Source organism: Geospiza fortis, unplaced genomic scaffold (genome assembly GCF_000277835.1).
Source record: "Geospiza fortis unplaced genomic scaffold, GeoFor_1.0 scaffold195, whole genome shotgun sequence".
Classification (NCBI taxonomy): Eukaryota; Metazoa; Chordata; class Aves; order Passeriformes; family Thraupidae; genus Geospiza; species Geospiza fortis.
Window position 1 is genome coordinate 6,029,382 of NW_005054324.1, and position 17,202 is coordinate 6,046,583.

General features: G+C 38.6%; 1 protein-coding gene across 1 annotated transcript in view; it reads right to left on the minus strand.

Moving 5' to 3' along the window:
- Positions 1 to 1,518: 1,518 nt before the first annotated feature.
- The window catches only part of TRABD (TraB domain containing), an 18,109-nt gene continuing 2,425 nt past the window's right edge, over positions 1,519 to 17,202 (minus strand). Inside the window, exons 2-8 of the mRNA XM_031056939.1 lie at positions 16,788 to 16,954; positions 15,783 to 15,923; positions 13,197 to 13,307; positions 11,696 to 11,835; positions 10,250 to 10,422; positions 8,528 to 8,639; positions 1,519 to 5,986 (exon numbers count right to left, since the gene is read on the minus strand). Coding sequence (XP_030912799.1) covers positions 5,812 to 5,986; positions 8,528 to 8,639; positions 10,250 to 10,422; positions 11,696 to 11,835; positions 13,197 to 13,307; positions 15,783 to 15,923; positions 16,788 to 16,954 — 1,019 coding nt within the window. The 3' untranslated portion in view covers positions 1,519 to 5,811. The remainder of the gene's footprint in view (positions 5,987 to 8,527; positions 8,640 to 10,249; positions 10,423 to 11,695; positions 11,836 to 13,196; positions 13,308 to 15,782; positions 15,924 to 16,787; positions 16,955 to 17,202) is intronic.

A 17,202-nucleotide genomic window follows, 5' to 3' on the forward strand; every position in this document is an offset into this window, starting at 1 on the left:
CCCCGGGGGACGGCCGGCCCGTGGGCATAGCCCGGCCGGAGAGCCGAGAGCCCTTGGGCCCGGCGGGTGAAAGTGCTCCCCGGGCGGAGCAGCGCAGCCAGCAGGTCGGGGGGGGGCTGGACCCACAAGAAGAAAAAAAGATAAACGAATGTATGCTACAAGATAAACGAATGTATGCTACATAACGAATGTATGCTACAGAACTTATTCAGAATGCTCCTGTTTTGTGTTATTTCTATTAATAGCAGCCACCTCAGTGTGGGTCAAGACCAAACACCTCCAAGGTGCGCGCACTTACTTTCTCTGAAGGGTCCAGTGGATGCTTCCACTCAAAGCCGGACACAACAGGTAAACCATCTGCAGACAGTAGATGGCACTAAATTATTACTATTGTACTTTCCAGCTAAACGCAATCGTGAGTCTCAGCTCCAAGGAACTGGGGTGTAACCATAACAGAGAGACAACATGGTGATGGCAGCAGGGAGAGGGAGAGGAGCTGCCCAGTGGCAGGTGATGCACGCCCAGAACCCTCTTGCACTTGTACAAACCTGAGCAGCCTTGCCAGGCTTGCCCACACAGCTCTCCTGCAGGCCCTGGAGAAAGCAGATGTGCAGCTTAGCTGCTGCAGAGACACATCACAGTACTAACCAGCCTGCTCTAATCAAATATCACTTTTCATTACTTTGCCCAATTTATAAATCATCTCTGTAGCCAGAATCAGGGACATCTTACCACTGAAAGAATGCCACCTCGCTGAGATAATTTTTTTCCGCTTTCCCTCACACATTAGTTGTGATACACAAGTACCAAGTATCTTGGATAAGGCAAGAGTGAAAATAGCTGTATCTTTCCCCCTGCCCCTATCATCACTAGAGCTTTTCTGTGTCATACTACACAAACTCACAGACAAAACATCCAACAAGCAAAAGCAAGTGCTTGCTCACTTTGCAGCACAGTCACCCCCAGCAGGGAGCTACCAAGGAGGAGCCAGAGCCAGGTCAGGCAGCAGGACTCAATGGAAAAGGGCTTGTGATGGAAAAGAGCACACACCTCCCAGCTCCCAGCCTTTTCTCTGCCAGGAGTGATGTTAAGGGTTCTCCCATCTTTGCTGCTGTTGCCTCCCTGGAATACAGAACGCTCCACTCTGCTGCAGGCACAAGGCAAGTGATGGAAGGAGGGAATAACTACACAACGCCCAGCCAGCTTCTTCAGCTGGGAGCGGCTGAACAGGAGAGCTGCTTCAGCTGTTCCTGGGGTCCTCCCATACACACAGGCACACGAGACCTGCTGGTGGGAGGATATACACAGCTGGTGCATTTTTTCACCCAAAGAGTCAGCAGACTGATTTCAGGTGGGTATCTTTGGAGCTACTTTTATCCTGTGCTTGATGTCTTCCATGTGTCTTCTTTCCACACCCCACTGAAGTCTGTCCATCAGTCAGACCCACATGAGTGACCCTTCTGCCAATACTTAAAAGCTCCCACATCTTACAAAAATGTCAGTCTTAAAACACTCAAGTCTAAAATTAAAGTTTATTTCAGTTTTAAAAACAGGGAAATACATACATGAGTATCTTAAGAGTTACACAAATCATAATGTAATGTTTCTTTTCCATATGTAGCTCCCACTGCCTGGCACTTTGAGGTAACTTGATTGTGTTTCACACTTTTGTAGATGTTTTACAATTCACACAGAAATACAGCTTCCAGTGGAAACACAGACATTTTAGTCCACTTCAAAAAGTCAATTTTTAAATTTGGTTCAGTATTTGGTATAGAAAAGACACCTCAAACATGACGTGGGCAGCAGTGTGCAATGTCATGCTGGTGAACAATGCACTCCCAAAGCAGGCAGCTGCCTGAGCCTGTCTGAGCCAGCACTGCTCCAGAGCAGAGCTGCTTGCAGTGTCCTCTGCCACTGCCAGGGACAGCACAGCACTACAGTATTCTACGTTTTTTCTTCCACCTAAATGGTTTTGCCAGCAATTCTTTGCAGCCACGGCTCCGATTGCAACTGGAGGGAACTTTGCCTGATCAAGGAAAAAAGGGCTGCATTTTGCTTTACACACAATCAAAAAAGATGGACCACTGATTGACAAAGGGTACACACAGATTATACATTATCTGTATGGAATATAGCTTATCATATATATGAATACAAGGTCTTTGTATTAACATATATACTTTTTTTTAAGGAATGGTCATATTGATTTACCTGTGTCAATTTGAAAGATAAAGCTCTGCCACGATTCAACATCTTTTGCACTTAAAGGATCTTTATTTCCCACATGAAGGACAGCACTTTAAGTACAAATGACTGTGCCTGATGTAAAGCCAATGTTGGAGTGCTCTGCTGGACTGGGACTACAGCTGTCAGCTCCTGGGCACTGGAGACACGAAAAGAAAAGCAACAACAAAAAAATCAACTCGCTGCACCTAAGTCTGAATTTAGGCTCTCACATTGAGGAGACAGTCTCCCTGTGTGTTCAGTAGGACAGGGAAACTCATCCTTTTCCTCTTAACCATTTACATGGGGTAGGTAACTAGTTCCCCTGCTCCAGCATCACACTCAGATGCCCCTCAGCAGAAGGTAATTAGTTCAACTAATGTTCTCCAGGAAAATGTGTTACATGGTGAAATTATCCTGTACTTGATCTAGCTAACCAGTGTTTGCTCTTAATAAAAATACTGGTTAATTAGGAAAAGAAATACCTTCAACAGAAATGGTGGTTAAAATATTTTATTTTTTATATAATAGAACATACTGCTGTTTACTTTAAATCACTTTAAAGGCACACATTGTTAAAAATACTTCAAATTTACATCACATGTACAAATGCATTAAACAGATGTACATGTCACCAAAAAAATACAATATGGCTTCATAAGGTTGAGGCGGGGCTGGGACAATTCAACATATACTTAAATTTTACAGGATGCTACTAACACTGAAAGGACTGACTAGAACAGAAAAGAATGGACCTAAACCATGGATTATGTTATATAAACAGTACAACACATTGAATACACAACATCAAGAATCTGTGTATGGATTCATAGAATTGTTAGTTCTGCAAATTCATCACTTTCCAGTGCCACTGAATAAACAGTGCATGCATATGATCTGCCAATTTGCAACAGTGGGAAGAGATAAATTGCAAATTCTCCAAGAGGTTGTCTGAAGAATCTGCTGATATGCTTTGTTAAAAAAAAAAAAAAAAAGAAAAAAGGAAAAAGATTGAAACAATCGACTTAAGGTACTGACTGGAGAGTATAACTGAATAACAAATGGACACCGTGATGGTAATCACGTTTGGCTAAAAAGCATAAAACATAAAGTCTACAAGAATGCTCCATGACAATCATTTAGCATTAGTCCCACCCAAGATTAAGGCTCCTATCTAAAATTTACCTTAGATTTGTTTTCCTTTGTGTAAAATTACCTGAGCACAGATATCAAAGATCTACAGAGCTTTTAAAATACCTGCAGATACTTTAAAAAGCTGTAGATAACTTAAAGCAAAATATCCATATATTTAATTCTACCAGCTAAATATTCTCAAGAAAATAACCAACATTTTGGTATGTCAGTAAAGACAGGAGAAGAGTGAGCTTAAGCTTTTGCTTTCATCTTTTAAAAATGTACATAAAATGTAATAGAATTATTCAAATAGTACTGCTTAATTGTAAACAATACATTAAATGTTTTTAAAAAACAGGAATCAAAATTTAGGCAGTCACTCTACTCTTCTATAAATTGTTTACAAATGCTGCTTCTCCTCTTGCTAGAGATGGCTGGTGGTTTCTTAAGCACTAATAAATAGAAAATGAAAGGACCTGTCCCCGCTGTTTTCTGTATTATCATTTACACTTTGTATCCTAGAAGCATGAATTGCTGTCATTCCCATTTGCTAAGGTTTATTCCCTGGACACCTGTAAGGCCCAGACCCAGAAGAGCACCTAGCATCATCTTAAGAGCTCTGCAGATTTGGGTTAGATTCAGTAAGGTTTAAGATAAACATGCAGTTTCATCATTTGCTGCACAGGAACTCATACAATTCTCAAAGAGCAAGGCAGAAAAACATCAGGTTGCATGGACAGAGCAGCTCCCAGCAAAGTCAATGCCATCACAGAGAGGAGCATCAGGCCCTTAAATTTAAAAGCTCAAAAAAGTCTACACTGTACAGAAGATAGATGTACACACTTTTAGCAAACAAAAGACTGTATGGAACTATTTCCAACACAAGCCTTTGGAAATATACCCTATTAAAAGTGGGTTCTGGGTTTTATCGAACCAACTGAAAGACCACAATGAAACACAAAACACAACATCACCTTTTCCTCCTCCTGCCTCACATATTGGTTCCCATCTTTCATTCCCAAAAGAAATTAATACAGATAGAAAAACCTCACTTTAAGCAATGAGCAACTGTGTATGAGCCTGAGGAGCAAATGGGACTTTTCCACTCAAATACATTGGGTTAACTTTGATATGACAATGTTATCTGTGTTGTTGAATTAGGACTAGCTGATTGCCAAGGGCATTTTACAATCACTGACAATCCTATAAAAAGGGAAGGTACCAAAAAATTCCAATGAAATATGAAGCTAGGATTAAAAAAAAAAAAGAAGGAAAGAAAGATTGATGATGGATGAGTGTTCCAGATAATTAAAAAAGAAAGTAACAGCAGTCTGTAGTACCCATAATTCTGCATATAAATAGCAGGTAATCCAAATAAAATGCTACATTTGCTTGAAAAACTAAATTGAACACTGCTTTCCTATTAAATAGATTAAAATATTCATCCTCCAAGAAATTACATTGATAAATAAAGTATTTTCATGTAGCAAAAACAAGGGGCAGGTTAATTCCAGGCTTTTTATGCCAAATATGAAAGGTCTGAGAAACAAAAGTAAATTGTACAGTAGTTCTAGTCTCTTAAATTTACAATACTGGAACCAGCAGGATTTGGCTAAATAACACAGTTTAAATAAGCTAATCTAAAGGAACAGAGCGTCCTGTAAACATCTGACACAAACCACATTGCATTCTGATGGGGTGGCTATACCTTCTCTATGCAGGAGAAAGACAATTCAACTGGTGGTGGTAACAAGGGATGCAATCTAAAGGCAACATTCCTGTTCTTCAGTAAGGCTTGTAAAAAATTTGAGCCGTGTACGTATGACAGCCTGTACAATTCTGAAATTTCTGGAAAGCTCTTAAGTTTAAAAAAAGCCTAAATGTTTTAGGTATAAAACACACATTGAGAAGATGTCCTTTTAAATTATGTGTAGAAGTGTCTGGCACCAGAAACGAACACTTGGTATTATTATACCTAAGAAAAAAGCAAAGAATCACTCAAGTGTCCCTGAACTTCAGAGGAGATGCAGCTGATTAGGATACTTTTGTGTTGTTCTTTCCTGTGGAAAAGCAGCCATGAACACACACCCTTTAAGCTGCCTGTACAACATCATCAGTTTTATATATATATATATATATTATATATAATGCATATATATAGTGTACATGTATATAGTATGCATATATAATATATATATATTTGCATACACATTTCTTTTACCTCAATCTGGAATCATCTGGTTTCATGCAACACACCTATCAAGAATCAAAACTATTAATTAGATCATAGCTGGTGTAACTTTAGTACCAAATCTTTTATTATATAGTGATTGAGTGTTGCTCAGCATCAATCAGGTCTGACTAGAATCCTCATCCTTCAGTCCAGTTCATGCATTGCCTCCATCACCCTTTCCTCTGCCACCTTCTTCTCACAGAGCCTCTACTGGTTGTTCACTGCTGAGGCACCTCTGTCAGCCTCTGAAGATAGCTCTGTGTTGCTGGCATTGAGAGAACAAACTGAACTGTCCTGTGACCTATTCGGTAGCAGCTGTATCCCAGCAGTCCAAAAACTGTTGCTTTTAAAACAAATTTGAAAATCTTACTTGAGGCTGATGGAGGAGGCACACTGAAACAAAAGATAGAAAACAATATTAATATTTGCATAGCTGGAAACAGTAGGCATTTTCCAATTAAAAAAAGAAAAGGGATTTTTTCTCCCCTTCATCCCCATAGTGCAGGGAATTTTCACGTAACAGATGCATCATGAATGAACAATGTATTCTTTCATGTTCAAGGGCTACATACAATTAAATAACAACAAAAATTAATAAACACTAACAAAGCCCTATCTGCTTATGCCACTCTTAATGGCTAGGAACCTTTACTTGTCCATCGCCCTGCCAAAATAATTCAGTCAATATTCAGACTTTTTGAAGAATACTAAAAGAGAATATTGAGATTTTCACAGAGCCGCTTGGAAGTCTCTGCTCTGGCCACCTGAACCAGGACAACAGGCACACCAGGTCTACCCCCCAACATTCAAGCAGTCTCACTGTGGGCATATGAAGCAAACAGTTAATATTACCTTCCCAATAAAGTTGACTTTGAGAGCACAGCCACATGCACATGCAGCCTCACTAACAGGCTCTGCACCCACAGCAACTCATAATCCTCTCACAGGCAACTCAGAGGTTTCCATATACTGTTTCAAAGGAGCCTCAAGTTATCATTTATTTATATCCAGAAAAAGTTTCTAATGCATTCAGAAGTAATCAGTTACAATAGTGCAAAAACACTGGGTGCTCTCAAACCAGGTTAAATGTGCTGAGATAAGGATACAACTAGACAGAGTTTAGATCCATGTGCTCAAACTAGGGAAAAGTTATCACTGGTAAGACTTTGCACATTACAGCAATATACAAGAGAGTTTAAAAAAAGCATATGTATTGATCCAAGAATGATGTGAAGGCATCTCTTTATATGTTCTTATACCTTTCTCCACCTACTCTTTCTCAATTGTAATACATCACTGCAATTAAAAAAAAAAAACAATTAATAGCAGCTGATCAGAGCACAGTGCTAATAATGCCCAGGTCTGGGTTCAATCCCTGTATGGGCCATTCACAAGGACTCAATGATCCTTGTACATCCCTTCCTACTCAAAATATTCTGTGGCAGACAGTAAGGTCTGCTTGGAGTCAGGTTCAATGAATAAACTTAAAAATTAGAAGTATATGTATGTTTTTATAAAAAAAAAATTAAAGTTCATGTTCCAACTTCTAAAATTTAACTAAATTCTTGAGAAAGTCTTAAAAACTTGTCATCTTAGAGCAGTGATGAACACTAACCACACAAAAGAAAGCCCTAACTCTGCTCTGCAACTGCAGTGTAACAGCAGGAAGGGCAAAAAGTTGAAAGAAAAATAATTTGCAAATATAGCACTCTTATGAATGTCATTTGCTTCAAATTATTTCAGAAAATCAAGTTAATGCAATATTAATGTCTTGTGAAAGATACTAGTAACTCTTCTGCTCAGTTATGGCACTGGCATGGTAAAGACAATCAAGTCAGAGCCTAAACTCTGATGAGAAAGACCTTCTATGCAGGCTTGAAAACATGCACTTGGTCTTTGGGCTGTTCAGTTCTGTGCTGTCAATGATGAAACCAACAGCCACCACACAAGTTATTTGTGAGGGTGCAGAGGAAAATGGACATCTAGTCTGTGACTCCAGGTGAGGCTGAGCCTTGAAAGAGAGTTATAAATGGCTAGGCAGAGCTTCTGTACTTTGCACTCTTGAATCCAGACAACAAAAATCTCTCTAAATCATATTTCAGATGTCTAAATATAACATTCATGTGGATGTCAGTATTTTCTGGTTTTCACAGCCTCTGAAGAGATGGGTGAGGTGGTTACATTAAGACAATAAACAGATGTGATAAGGAAAGTGTGAATTTCTGAAAGACTCCATAATCCTAAAGCCCCACAGACCAATATAATAGGTTCTATTATAATCTCTCCTGTATTTCTGAAGTCCTGACCTTTGTGGCTTTATGGGATACACATAGTCTGAATGCTTTGGTTCTTCAATTCTGCTTTTACAAAGCATATACATCTATTTTAATAGGCACTTTGAAGCAAGAGTTCGTGAGGTACATGGCTTAAAGCAGCTCATAATTAGTTAGGTATACACATTAAAACACGTAATTACTTAGATATACACTTAAAATAGGGTTCAAGCAACTGCAACACTAAGCTTGGCAGAGCCAGCAGAGTCCTGACAAAACAAAAGCTTTAAATCCAATTATTTACATTTACCTAAGTTAGACTAAAAGCCTTGTTCTGTTTTCACCATCTTCAACAGCCCTCATTTGAATTTTTATTTTAGAAAACTTAAATCAGGACCAATTTTCTTTCTAGACAAGGGCATATTCTCATCTCTACTTCCCTCCATATTCAACTTTTTTTTTTTTATTTTTATATTTTCTTTTTCTTTGCTGTCAGCACAATCTGAAAGCACTGCACAGCAAGTCAGCAAGCTGACAGGGCAGGGATGACAGTAGAGATGCTTCTTCAAGCTGTGACAATCAACGAAAAAACTCCAAAGAAACTGCTAGTTTTTAGCAAAAGAAGCTGTTACATCAACATGTAGGAAAGCACAATTGTTACCTCATTATTTCCTGGATCTTCAAGTCAGAATTCCAGTTCTTTTCAATCCCAGGTACATGACCCATGCCAACAACACCAACTACAACAGCTGGGATATATTTTCTAGGTTCATCTGAGAAAAGAAAGATTAAGAGAAAGGAACATATCTGTAAAAGAACTAATTTCAAGCTATAAAGAAGTAGCCAAAGTGTGAGACTACAAAACTGATTTTTTCAAAATATAGGGGCTTTTACTACCACATATTGAAACCCTGTTGTCGCATACTGATCTCACCTACTGCCTCTTTCATTGAAAGTCTGAAAAAGTCAGCACGGTTTCTGGATTTTCAGAATCATTTATTCAATATATAGACCCAGCCAGTGCTCATACTTCAGCCTCAGGGGGACAGGCTCAGCAGATGCAATCTAAATTAACTTCTTTTCTTCTCTGTGTAGGTCATGTTTCTGTGCTGCTTGAGAGGAACACCCCTGGTCTCTGCTGTCTCCTGAACAGAGAACTTTCTCCACCACTTTGGACAGTGGCACCTGGCACACAAAGTGTAACAAGATTTGGGCTCACAAGCAGAGAACAATGCTTGAGACCACACCTGTTCCTCTGAAGCTCTCTGTCAGAGACTGGCCTCAGCAACAGCAAATCCAAGCCAGAGACATCCAGCAGCTAGCCAGCAACCATCAGATCAATGAACATGTGTCAGCTCTCACCCTCACCTCCCATCTACCATCCATATTTCACAACACTCAAAATGTGGTTTCTGGAAGTTTTCCCCAAAGAATATAGCACCATGCCACAATAAAAATAACTCACAAAAAACTTCATAAAGAAAAATGATCAGGCTGCTTTCCTATGGGGAAAATTCTACATAATACATAAATATAAAATACAAGTTCCACTGTTTTGCTTTAAATATTCACCCTTGATTTTTCCAGAAAAAAAGTAAACATGTGAAGAGCAACCCACTTCAAAATGGAACAAATCTGTATTGAAAACACTAGAACTATTATACATATTTACCAAATTGGTTTTTCTAAATTTTCTTTTTCTCAGTCTATTCTAGAGTTGCTCTAAAGCAGAACTGCAACAACAACAGTTCTGCACTAAAGTGACGAGAAACACTATCTTCTTTAGATATTAAGTAAGAGGTAAAACACTTCAGTATGCTTATCTATAAGGAAGGGCATGCCAATTACATATGGCAGCAGAATACTAGCAAAGATTAGACAAATACTATTTTCCTATATGCCTATACCTTGCTGAAATAGCAGTCACATATGATTATTACTGCCAGATCAAAATTCCTAGCAGCCCAATTTACAATTATAAAAAAACCTATTAAGAGTACTGAAATTAGAGAATTAACTTATCAAGAAACGAGTCCCTCAGCAGCCAGTGACAACATTGAATTTGGTGAGAAAATGGGACAAGCAAGATGGCTGACAGTCACATACTGTGCTGTCATACCAGATCCCTGCCTTTTGAAATGGTTTGCTAATTAGTACTTACCAGTTTTAAATAGCACAATGAGAAAGGAAACATAATTTAGAGTCTACTGCTCTAGGTGGTTTCAACAGAAGAGTAATACCCCTTTTTAATTTTTTTAAGCATGGTATCTTATGTGACATGCGGCATTCATGAATTGAACATCCCGGATTTCCTGAGAACTGAACTTTGGACCAGTACACAAAAACACCTTGCTGGTTATAACCTCTGCTTTAAAACAATTACTTTCTGAAGCTCGAGGTAGTTCTATCTGCTTTGCTGCTTGCTTCAGCATGTAGGTCAAGTAAATATCTCGTTCGGAGACAATCGTTCGATGAAGATCAGGGAATTCTCCAATCATTTCTGCCATCATCTGTTCCAGTAAGTCCTTCTGTTTGCATTTCTCCACATCATCTTTACTGAAAGAAAGGTAAGTTTTCTCAGTATCTGTTACGCTTTTAAAGGTCAACACAGACAAATTAATGAATAAAAACAATTGGGCGTTACACCTAAACACAGTCTACAGTTCTCGTCCCCCAGTTTTCCTCTCCAGAAGGAAAATAATCTCCATAAACCTGTAGAACTTGATACCTAACAATGCCTCTGCAGTGAAGGAAAGGGAAAGAAAAGAGGTCACTTGCCTTTAGCCAGTTCAACTGGATTTTCTGCTTTCCCACTTTAAAAGCTGGCAACTCAAGTCAGCAAAACTACTAGGCCTTCAAAGGCATGAGTTACCATGATGCCCCATTTTCAGTGTGCATTAATAAGCTTAGAAAAGCCTACACACAGCTCTTCTGAGGAAGCAGATCTGATCACTGAACACACAAAGACTCTACTTAAGGAACAAAAAAGGCACACTGTAATGCACGATCTGAGGGCATGGAGAAGGATCTGTAGGTTCCTAGTGTCAATCACAGGTCTAGCAGAGACATCAAAGTTATAAACCAATTTGCAGAACAGAAAAATAGCAAACGGTCAGGAAATGCAAAAAAGGAACTGCAGGAGTAAATGCAATGAGCTTTTATTCTTTTCATAGGTGCTATAAACCCTTCTGTTAGAACCCCTAGCTGTGGGTCATAGCTTGTGGCAATGACATGATCTGGTTTAGCATCACTGTCTATCAAAGAATGATGTCAAACAGGCTTCCTTTAGTTTCCAAGATGAAAAGGACACTACAAATGTGAGCAGGGCAAGCTAAAGGAGAAATGCTAGCTTTCAACAGACCCAGAAACATCAACAAACTGACAATTTTGATGTTGAATTATTACTCCATATTCCATGGAATCTCATGTTGATGGCTGGATGTGGAACTCTTAAGAATATACACATTATTGTACTGAGGCCTTTACTCTCTTATTTACAATATCCTCATGCAGTAGTAAGAAATATTTCATATTCTGCATAATAAAATAATAATTTAAAGAAATTTTTAAAGTATACTAGGAATTCTTCAGCATCTAATCTTACACTTCACCTGGAAGTAATGCCCTGAAAGACAAAGGAAGACCTGACAAGATCAGAAAGACAGCTTTCACTTCAAAAATACATATTATTGCAGGATAGTTTGTATATTCATCCTTCTCACTAACTTCAAATTTCATTGCATTAGGCTGGGTACCCTCATACTAAAGTCAAACTGAAGAATTGAATAATCCACCCCAAACATAAAACATATGGGGTGCTTATTCATACCTGATGGGGTCGGATAAGAAGCAAAGGCCCCAAGCAAGCTTGACTTTTTGCCAGAAGGAAAGTGCAGCAATTGCTCTCTTAAATGTAACAGGGATGGGCCGGTCACCAAGGTGGAATTTACAGAAAGGTACTTTACTGGCCTGAAAGGGAAGATACAAATAACTAGTCAGCATTTCATACTGCAGCACAGCACATTCTTATTAATGCACGGTAAGGATTTACTGTGTTATACAAGGTATCTTAAAGAGCAAGATATATCATGCTTCAACATAAAAAATATTTTGGCTTTGCAATAAGTAAAATTTACAAAATACTACTACATTACTTCATAAATGAATAAATCCACTACACAATGCAGTTGGTTAAATTCCATTAAATTGTAATGCCACACCCTTGAGGTTACTTGTACTGAAGCACAAAGCTTCTGAATATTTACTATATAAGGTGACAATATGGCTCAATATCTATCTGGGCCTGAATAAGGTCTGAGGAGAACCATCAATGGTGTCATCATTTTGCTTTCACCTAGGATTTGTCAGGATCATCAACCTTACAGTTGGTCATGGCAAAAGATATTAAAGAAAGAGCTTATGAGACAATAACTGATGCCAGATACACATGATAAAGTCTGACTTAGCTGTAGATTACCCTGACACATTTTAGCACAATATAGAATTTCCAGAAAATTCTTTTCTATTATTTATTTAAAAATTTAAAAATTTCCAGCAATCGCTTAGAATAGGACAGAGCTAATTTTTTTTCTTTCCTGCTTAAAATGGGAAACAACACGTTTCATTCTGGTCTAGAATGCACAAGAAAATAAACCTTGAATATACCAAATGATTCCAGATTATTTATCAGCAATGTCTCTCAGATTTCCTTACTAGTGCATAATTTACATAAAAATAGCAAGATACATTCTGCAAGATGGATGCACATAGAGAAAATAGTGTCCCAGTATTCCCAGACAAAAAAATAAGAGTAGTGTAAAACACAGCTAACTATTTAATTCCAGTATCACTGCTGGCAGTAGTACAAAAGGTGACATTAAAAGACCATACAGAACCAACAGATCAGTCAGGTATTTCACTTCCCCAGTCTTTGTAGATGAATGGAACATATCAGATCTCATTAATCCTTTCGAACTGGTTTTCACAGCCTGAAAGCCTGACACCACCAAACAATGGGACTAAGATCAATATTGAGAATTCAAAAATAATTATTTAAAAGAAACTAAATCATTAATGAAAACAAATGTCTTCAGAAATATCATCAGGAAAAAGCCTTATTTGAATTGCTTTCCTACCACTTATGTCTACAAATCTTTGTACCTTGAGGTACAGTTTGAAGTCGAAAATGATTTTTACTACTTCGTTGGCTTCAGCAGAGGTATTGCCAGAGTGACTCTTTTCCAGGCAACAGCAAAATGGTTTTATTGAGTTCAACTCTGGAAGCAAAAGGCCAGTAATCTGACCTCAGAAAAGCCATTTCAAGTTCTCACCTCTTTGAAAGCCTCCCTGAATTCTCCTCCTGGGGCCATTCCCAGCTGCTCTGTGATGTGAGCAGAAACCTTCAGAAGCAGCATTTGCATCAATCCAGACATGACTCCGTTCTGGCAGAAGAGGGAGAAAAACATGTAAAAAAAACAGGCTGAAGAATGCACTGTTCACAGAAATGAAAAAAACCCATTATTTTAATGAAGAAACAGCACTGAAGCTACATTTTGGAGCCAATTCACTGATCAATACAGCCCATATGTCAGTTTTTATCAGTTTACCTCACTGCGTGGCCAAAGTATTCTGCCTTTCAACAAAAATGTACAACAGGTTAAGAAAATAAAGAAGGACAGCCAGATTTATTTCAGTCTGTATTTACTCTGTGTGCCTGAAGCAAGTGTATGAATAACTTAATGGTTAAACAGTTCTGTGGTACAGACACAGAAGGGATAGTGGAAGCAGGAAGCCAGGGAGAAGGTAAGAAAAACCTGTCTTATCAGTTTGGTTTGAGCCAACTGGTACTGCACATCTCCAGGTTATCCACATTTGAGCCAGATACCACTGTGCACCATGTTACTTTGCTTAATGGAAAGCAAACAGGTACTTCTCTGCAAACAACTGTAAGGGTTTTGAAATTCAAGGAGGAGCTAAAGGAAGTCTGGTTTTAACCTGCAGCAGTTACCTGACAAGCTGTGGATGCCAGTGATCCATTGCAAATATGTTATGTTTCATATCAACATTCTGCTCATCTTCCAGTTTCAATTAAAAGCAATGAAATCCAATTTTAGCGCTTAAATATTTAATGTAAGTGATTATAAAAAGACACCATTTGGGCTTTCTTTCCTCATTTCCAAACTTAAGGATGAAAGTTGAAAGCAGCTTTGACTTTTAGTGTAGCTTTTGGGCCTGTCTCATTTCAATAAGATGAGGCAACTAAGACATAACTGAGCAACTTACCAATTGGTCTGATGTTTATCGGAGAAAAACAAAGACACTATAATTTGGCATGAGACAGTTGGACTGTTCTCCTGGTTTTCCCTATACAATCCATACTGTTAGTAATTCAAAGGGGAAAGGTCAGGGAATTTTTTGGTTGAGACCATAGACAGAGAAATACGTTCTTTAAAAGGCCAAATGTTCAAATTTTATTATTTGCATTATTCCTGCAAACAGAGTAAAGGAGACTAATACTGAGCTATAAGAATAGGAAGGATCTTTGCTGTATTCTCTGGCTTTGGACCCAACAGAGTCTGTGTTTTCTACTGCCTGCATGCAAGATCACTTCAAGCCCAGGTAGGAAGTGGCAACTGCCAAGTTGCCAACCTGACTTTACATCACAGAGAAAAAAAAGTCTGCTATTTTGTTTTCATTGTCTTTTTCCTCTTAACACAACATAAACTGTTGCATTTAGCTTCGATATAAAGAAAAAAAGTTTCTGTGCCTGTTCACAAGGTCAGAAGACCCCCAGCTATGCTGTTCCAGTTGTTGTGAACATGCATTTTGGCTACATGCATCAGAATAATCCACCTTACCTAAGATAAACAGATAGATGCAACAATTCATGCAACATGCAAGTGTTTTGCAGTGTCTTTTCCTTTGACAGGGCATAAACAAAGAAAACAGCAAAGACACATTATTGCCTCCCTGAGCGAGTCAGAAAGCCAGCTCTGAGACCCTGTGTGTGAGCACACACACTGCATAGCCCTGAGCCACTGCAAGGGGTTCTGCATGCATGCAGATTATATTCCTCTGGGGGGAGGGTGCACTCCTGGAAATCCCCCAATTACATCAATAAAGCAATTCCAATATACAGTTACCACACAATCAAAATAGCAATCTACAAATTTCTTCATCCAACTGGACACAAACTCTTTACCACTGATCAAGCATTGCCATTCTAATCAAGTGTCCGGTCATTTTTAAACCAACTTTGTGTTGTTGCACTGTGCCTAGCTTAAAATCACTCCAATGCAAGCTAGCTAAGTGGAACTGAAAAAATACAGGATTTTTTTTTTTTTGCACACACATCCAGACATGTCCACATCAAACTGCCAGAGTAGTTATAATTTGAAGAGAATCCCACACTTTTTAGCCCAAATTTTTCAGAATCCCCCTCTAGGGCCTATTGTCAATTAGAAACTACTCCAATGACAAGTGGATAGGTAGGAATTAAAGAACAGCACACTAGATTGAAGAAGGAATGCAGCTAAACAGAAAATACCAAAATTAAGTGCTCTTTAATAGTTGTGATACAGATGCAGATTGCAGGAATAATAATCACATTTAAATATATTAGCAAAGCATTGCAATTGCAAAGTTAGACTTGTGTCCTGCAAATGGAGCAGCTGTTAAATGCAGGAGGATTCCTGTCAAGGTTAACAATTTGCCCAACCAATCCCGTTGTGAAAAGAAAGTCCTCAATGCTCCATCTGAAAACAGAAATAACACCCAAACCTTGCTTTGCCACTGTAATAGTACTCTCACCTACATCAACAGTATTAGGTTCCCAGCTGGTGGGAACACTGGTTTTGATTGCAATCTGACAGATTGTTCTTAACATAAACCTTTAATTCTCACTGTAGGAATCATACCTGTTTTATAGCTTGTTGAAGTTTTTCCAGATTTATTTCTTTGGCTTCTTTTAGTAAGGTCTTTTCATCCATCTTCAACATAGAAACTCTGTACTGGCACAGTTCCACTACAACTACATCAGGCTGCACTTCTTGTATTGTCTGAAAAAGATGAATTTATTTATACTGCTTTAGAAAGGAATAAACAGAAATGCAGCCAATATCAACATTTTAAAGAGAGAAAGGACCTTAAAATCACATTCCAATAATAATTTTCAATTAAAAAAAACAGCAGAATAGTAAATAAGAGTTCTCCAAATAACTATGCATTGACAAAAATATTAAGGAAGGTGACAGCAAAATGTCTTAGTTACTGGATGCTTTGGGACAGGATAATGGTGAACATACTGTGCTGGGGAGGGGAGCAGGGAAGAAACACTTTATGTTAAACTTTTCACATTCACAAAATTATTTTGACTGTTCTCTGTGGTATTTTTCCATCTGAGTTAGAATACACTTTGTGCCAGAACTGTCAGCCCTGCAACCCTGGTTCTTATAAGATTCCTCCCCCTCTACCTCCTGAATAAAGGTTGTCTAAACTGCAGAGTCTGCAGGAGGTACAATATGCGATAGTTCCTACTTGCACTAGAGCTTCAGACCTATTTGCAGCTTGAGAATGGAATCCAAGTGTTGTGCAGGATGGTTTTACAGCCAAATACTATCCAGGCAATCTAAGCTTCACTAGTGAGATTTCTACTTTGAACACTGACACTCTATCTGCCTTTTTTATTGAAGGGCAAATAAAAATATTTGAGCTGGGAGACCAACATGTTGCATCAAAAATTACTACCGTAACATGTCTGCTTCTCAGCCCATAGCGCTGTTAGCCCTCCAACAGCCAATTAGAAAAAACAGAGCCTGAAGGTTACAGCACAGAACCAAGTCAGAGAGCTGGACTTTATTCTACTTAGTGCTAAATTGAAACATCATAAAGATGCTGCTGAAGGGCTCACACTGAGTATTTACCTTTACTACATCCTTTTTGCTGCTGTCACTGAAGTGGGCTGTTCCAACCACGTATACTTTAGAACCATCCTCAGTATTAAGCTCAGTCACAGTGTTTGGTAAAGCAGGCCTTTTCTGCCTCTTCTTCAGCTTCATCTCCAGGAGAATTTTAAATGCATCTGCATCAGCTATAAATGTAAAGAAAAATAGAAAAGAAAAGCACACATGACATAAAGTGCAGGTAAGTAGAGACAGAAAATAAAAATGTCGCCACTAAACAGCAGAGCAGAGCTAAAAGGCCATTGATTTACCACTGTAATCTTACATTCAATTCTGAAGCTACATCATTGAGAGTGCCATCACTGGAGAGGCTGCCTCCAAGCATGGGTCTCAGTCCAGGTTTCCTACCCTGTGGACACTGGGACAGGTTGTCCAC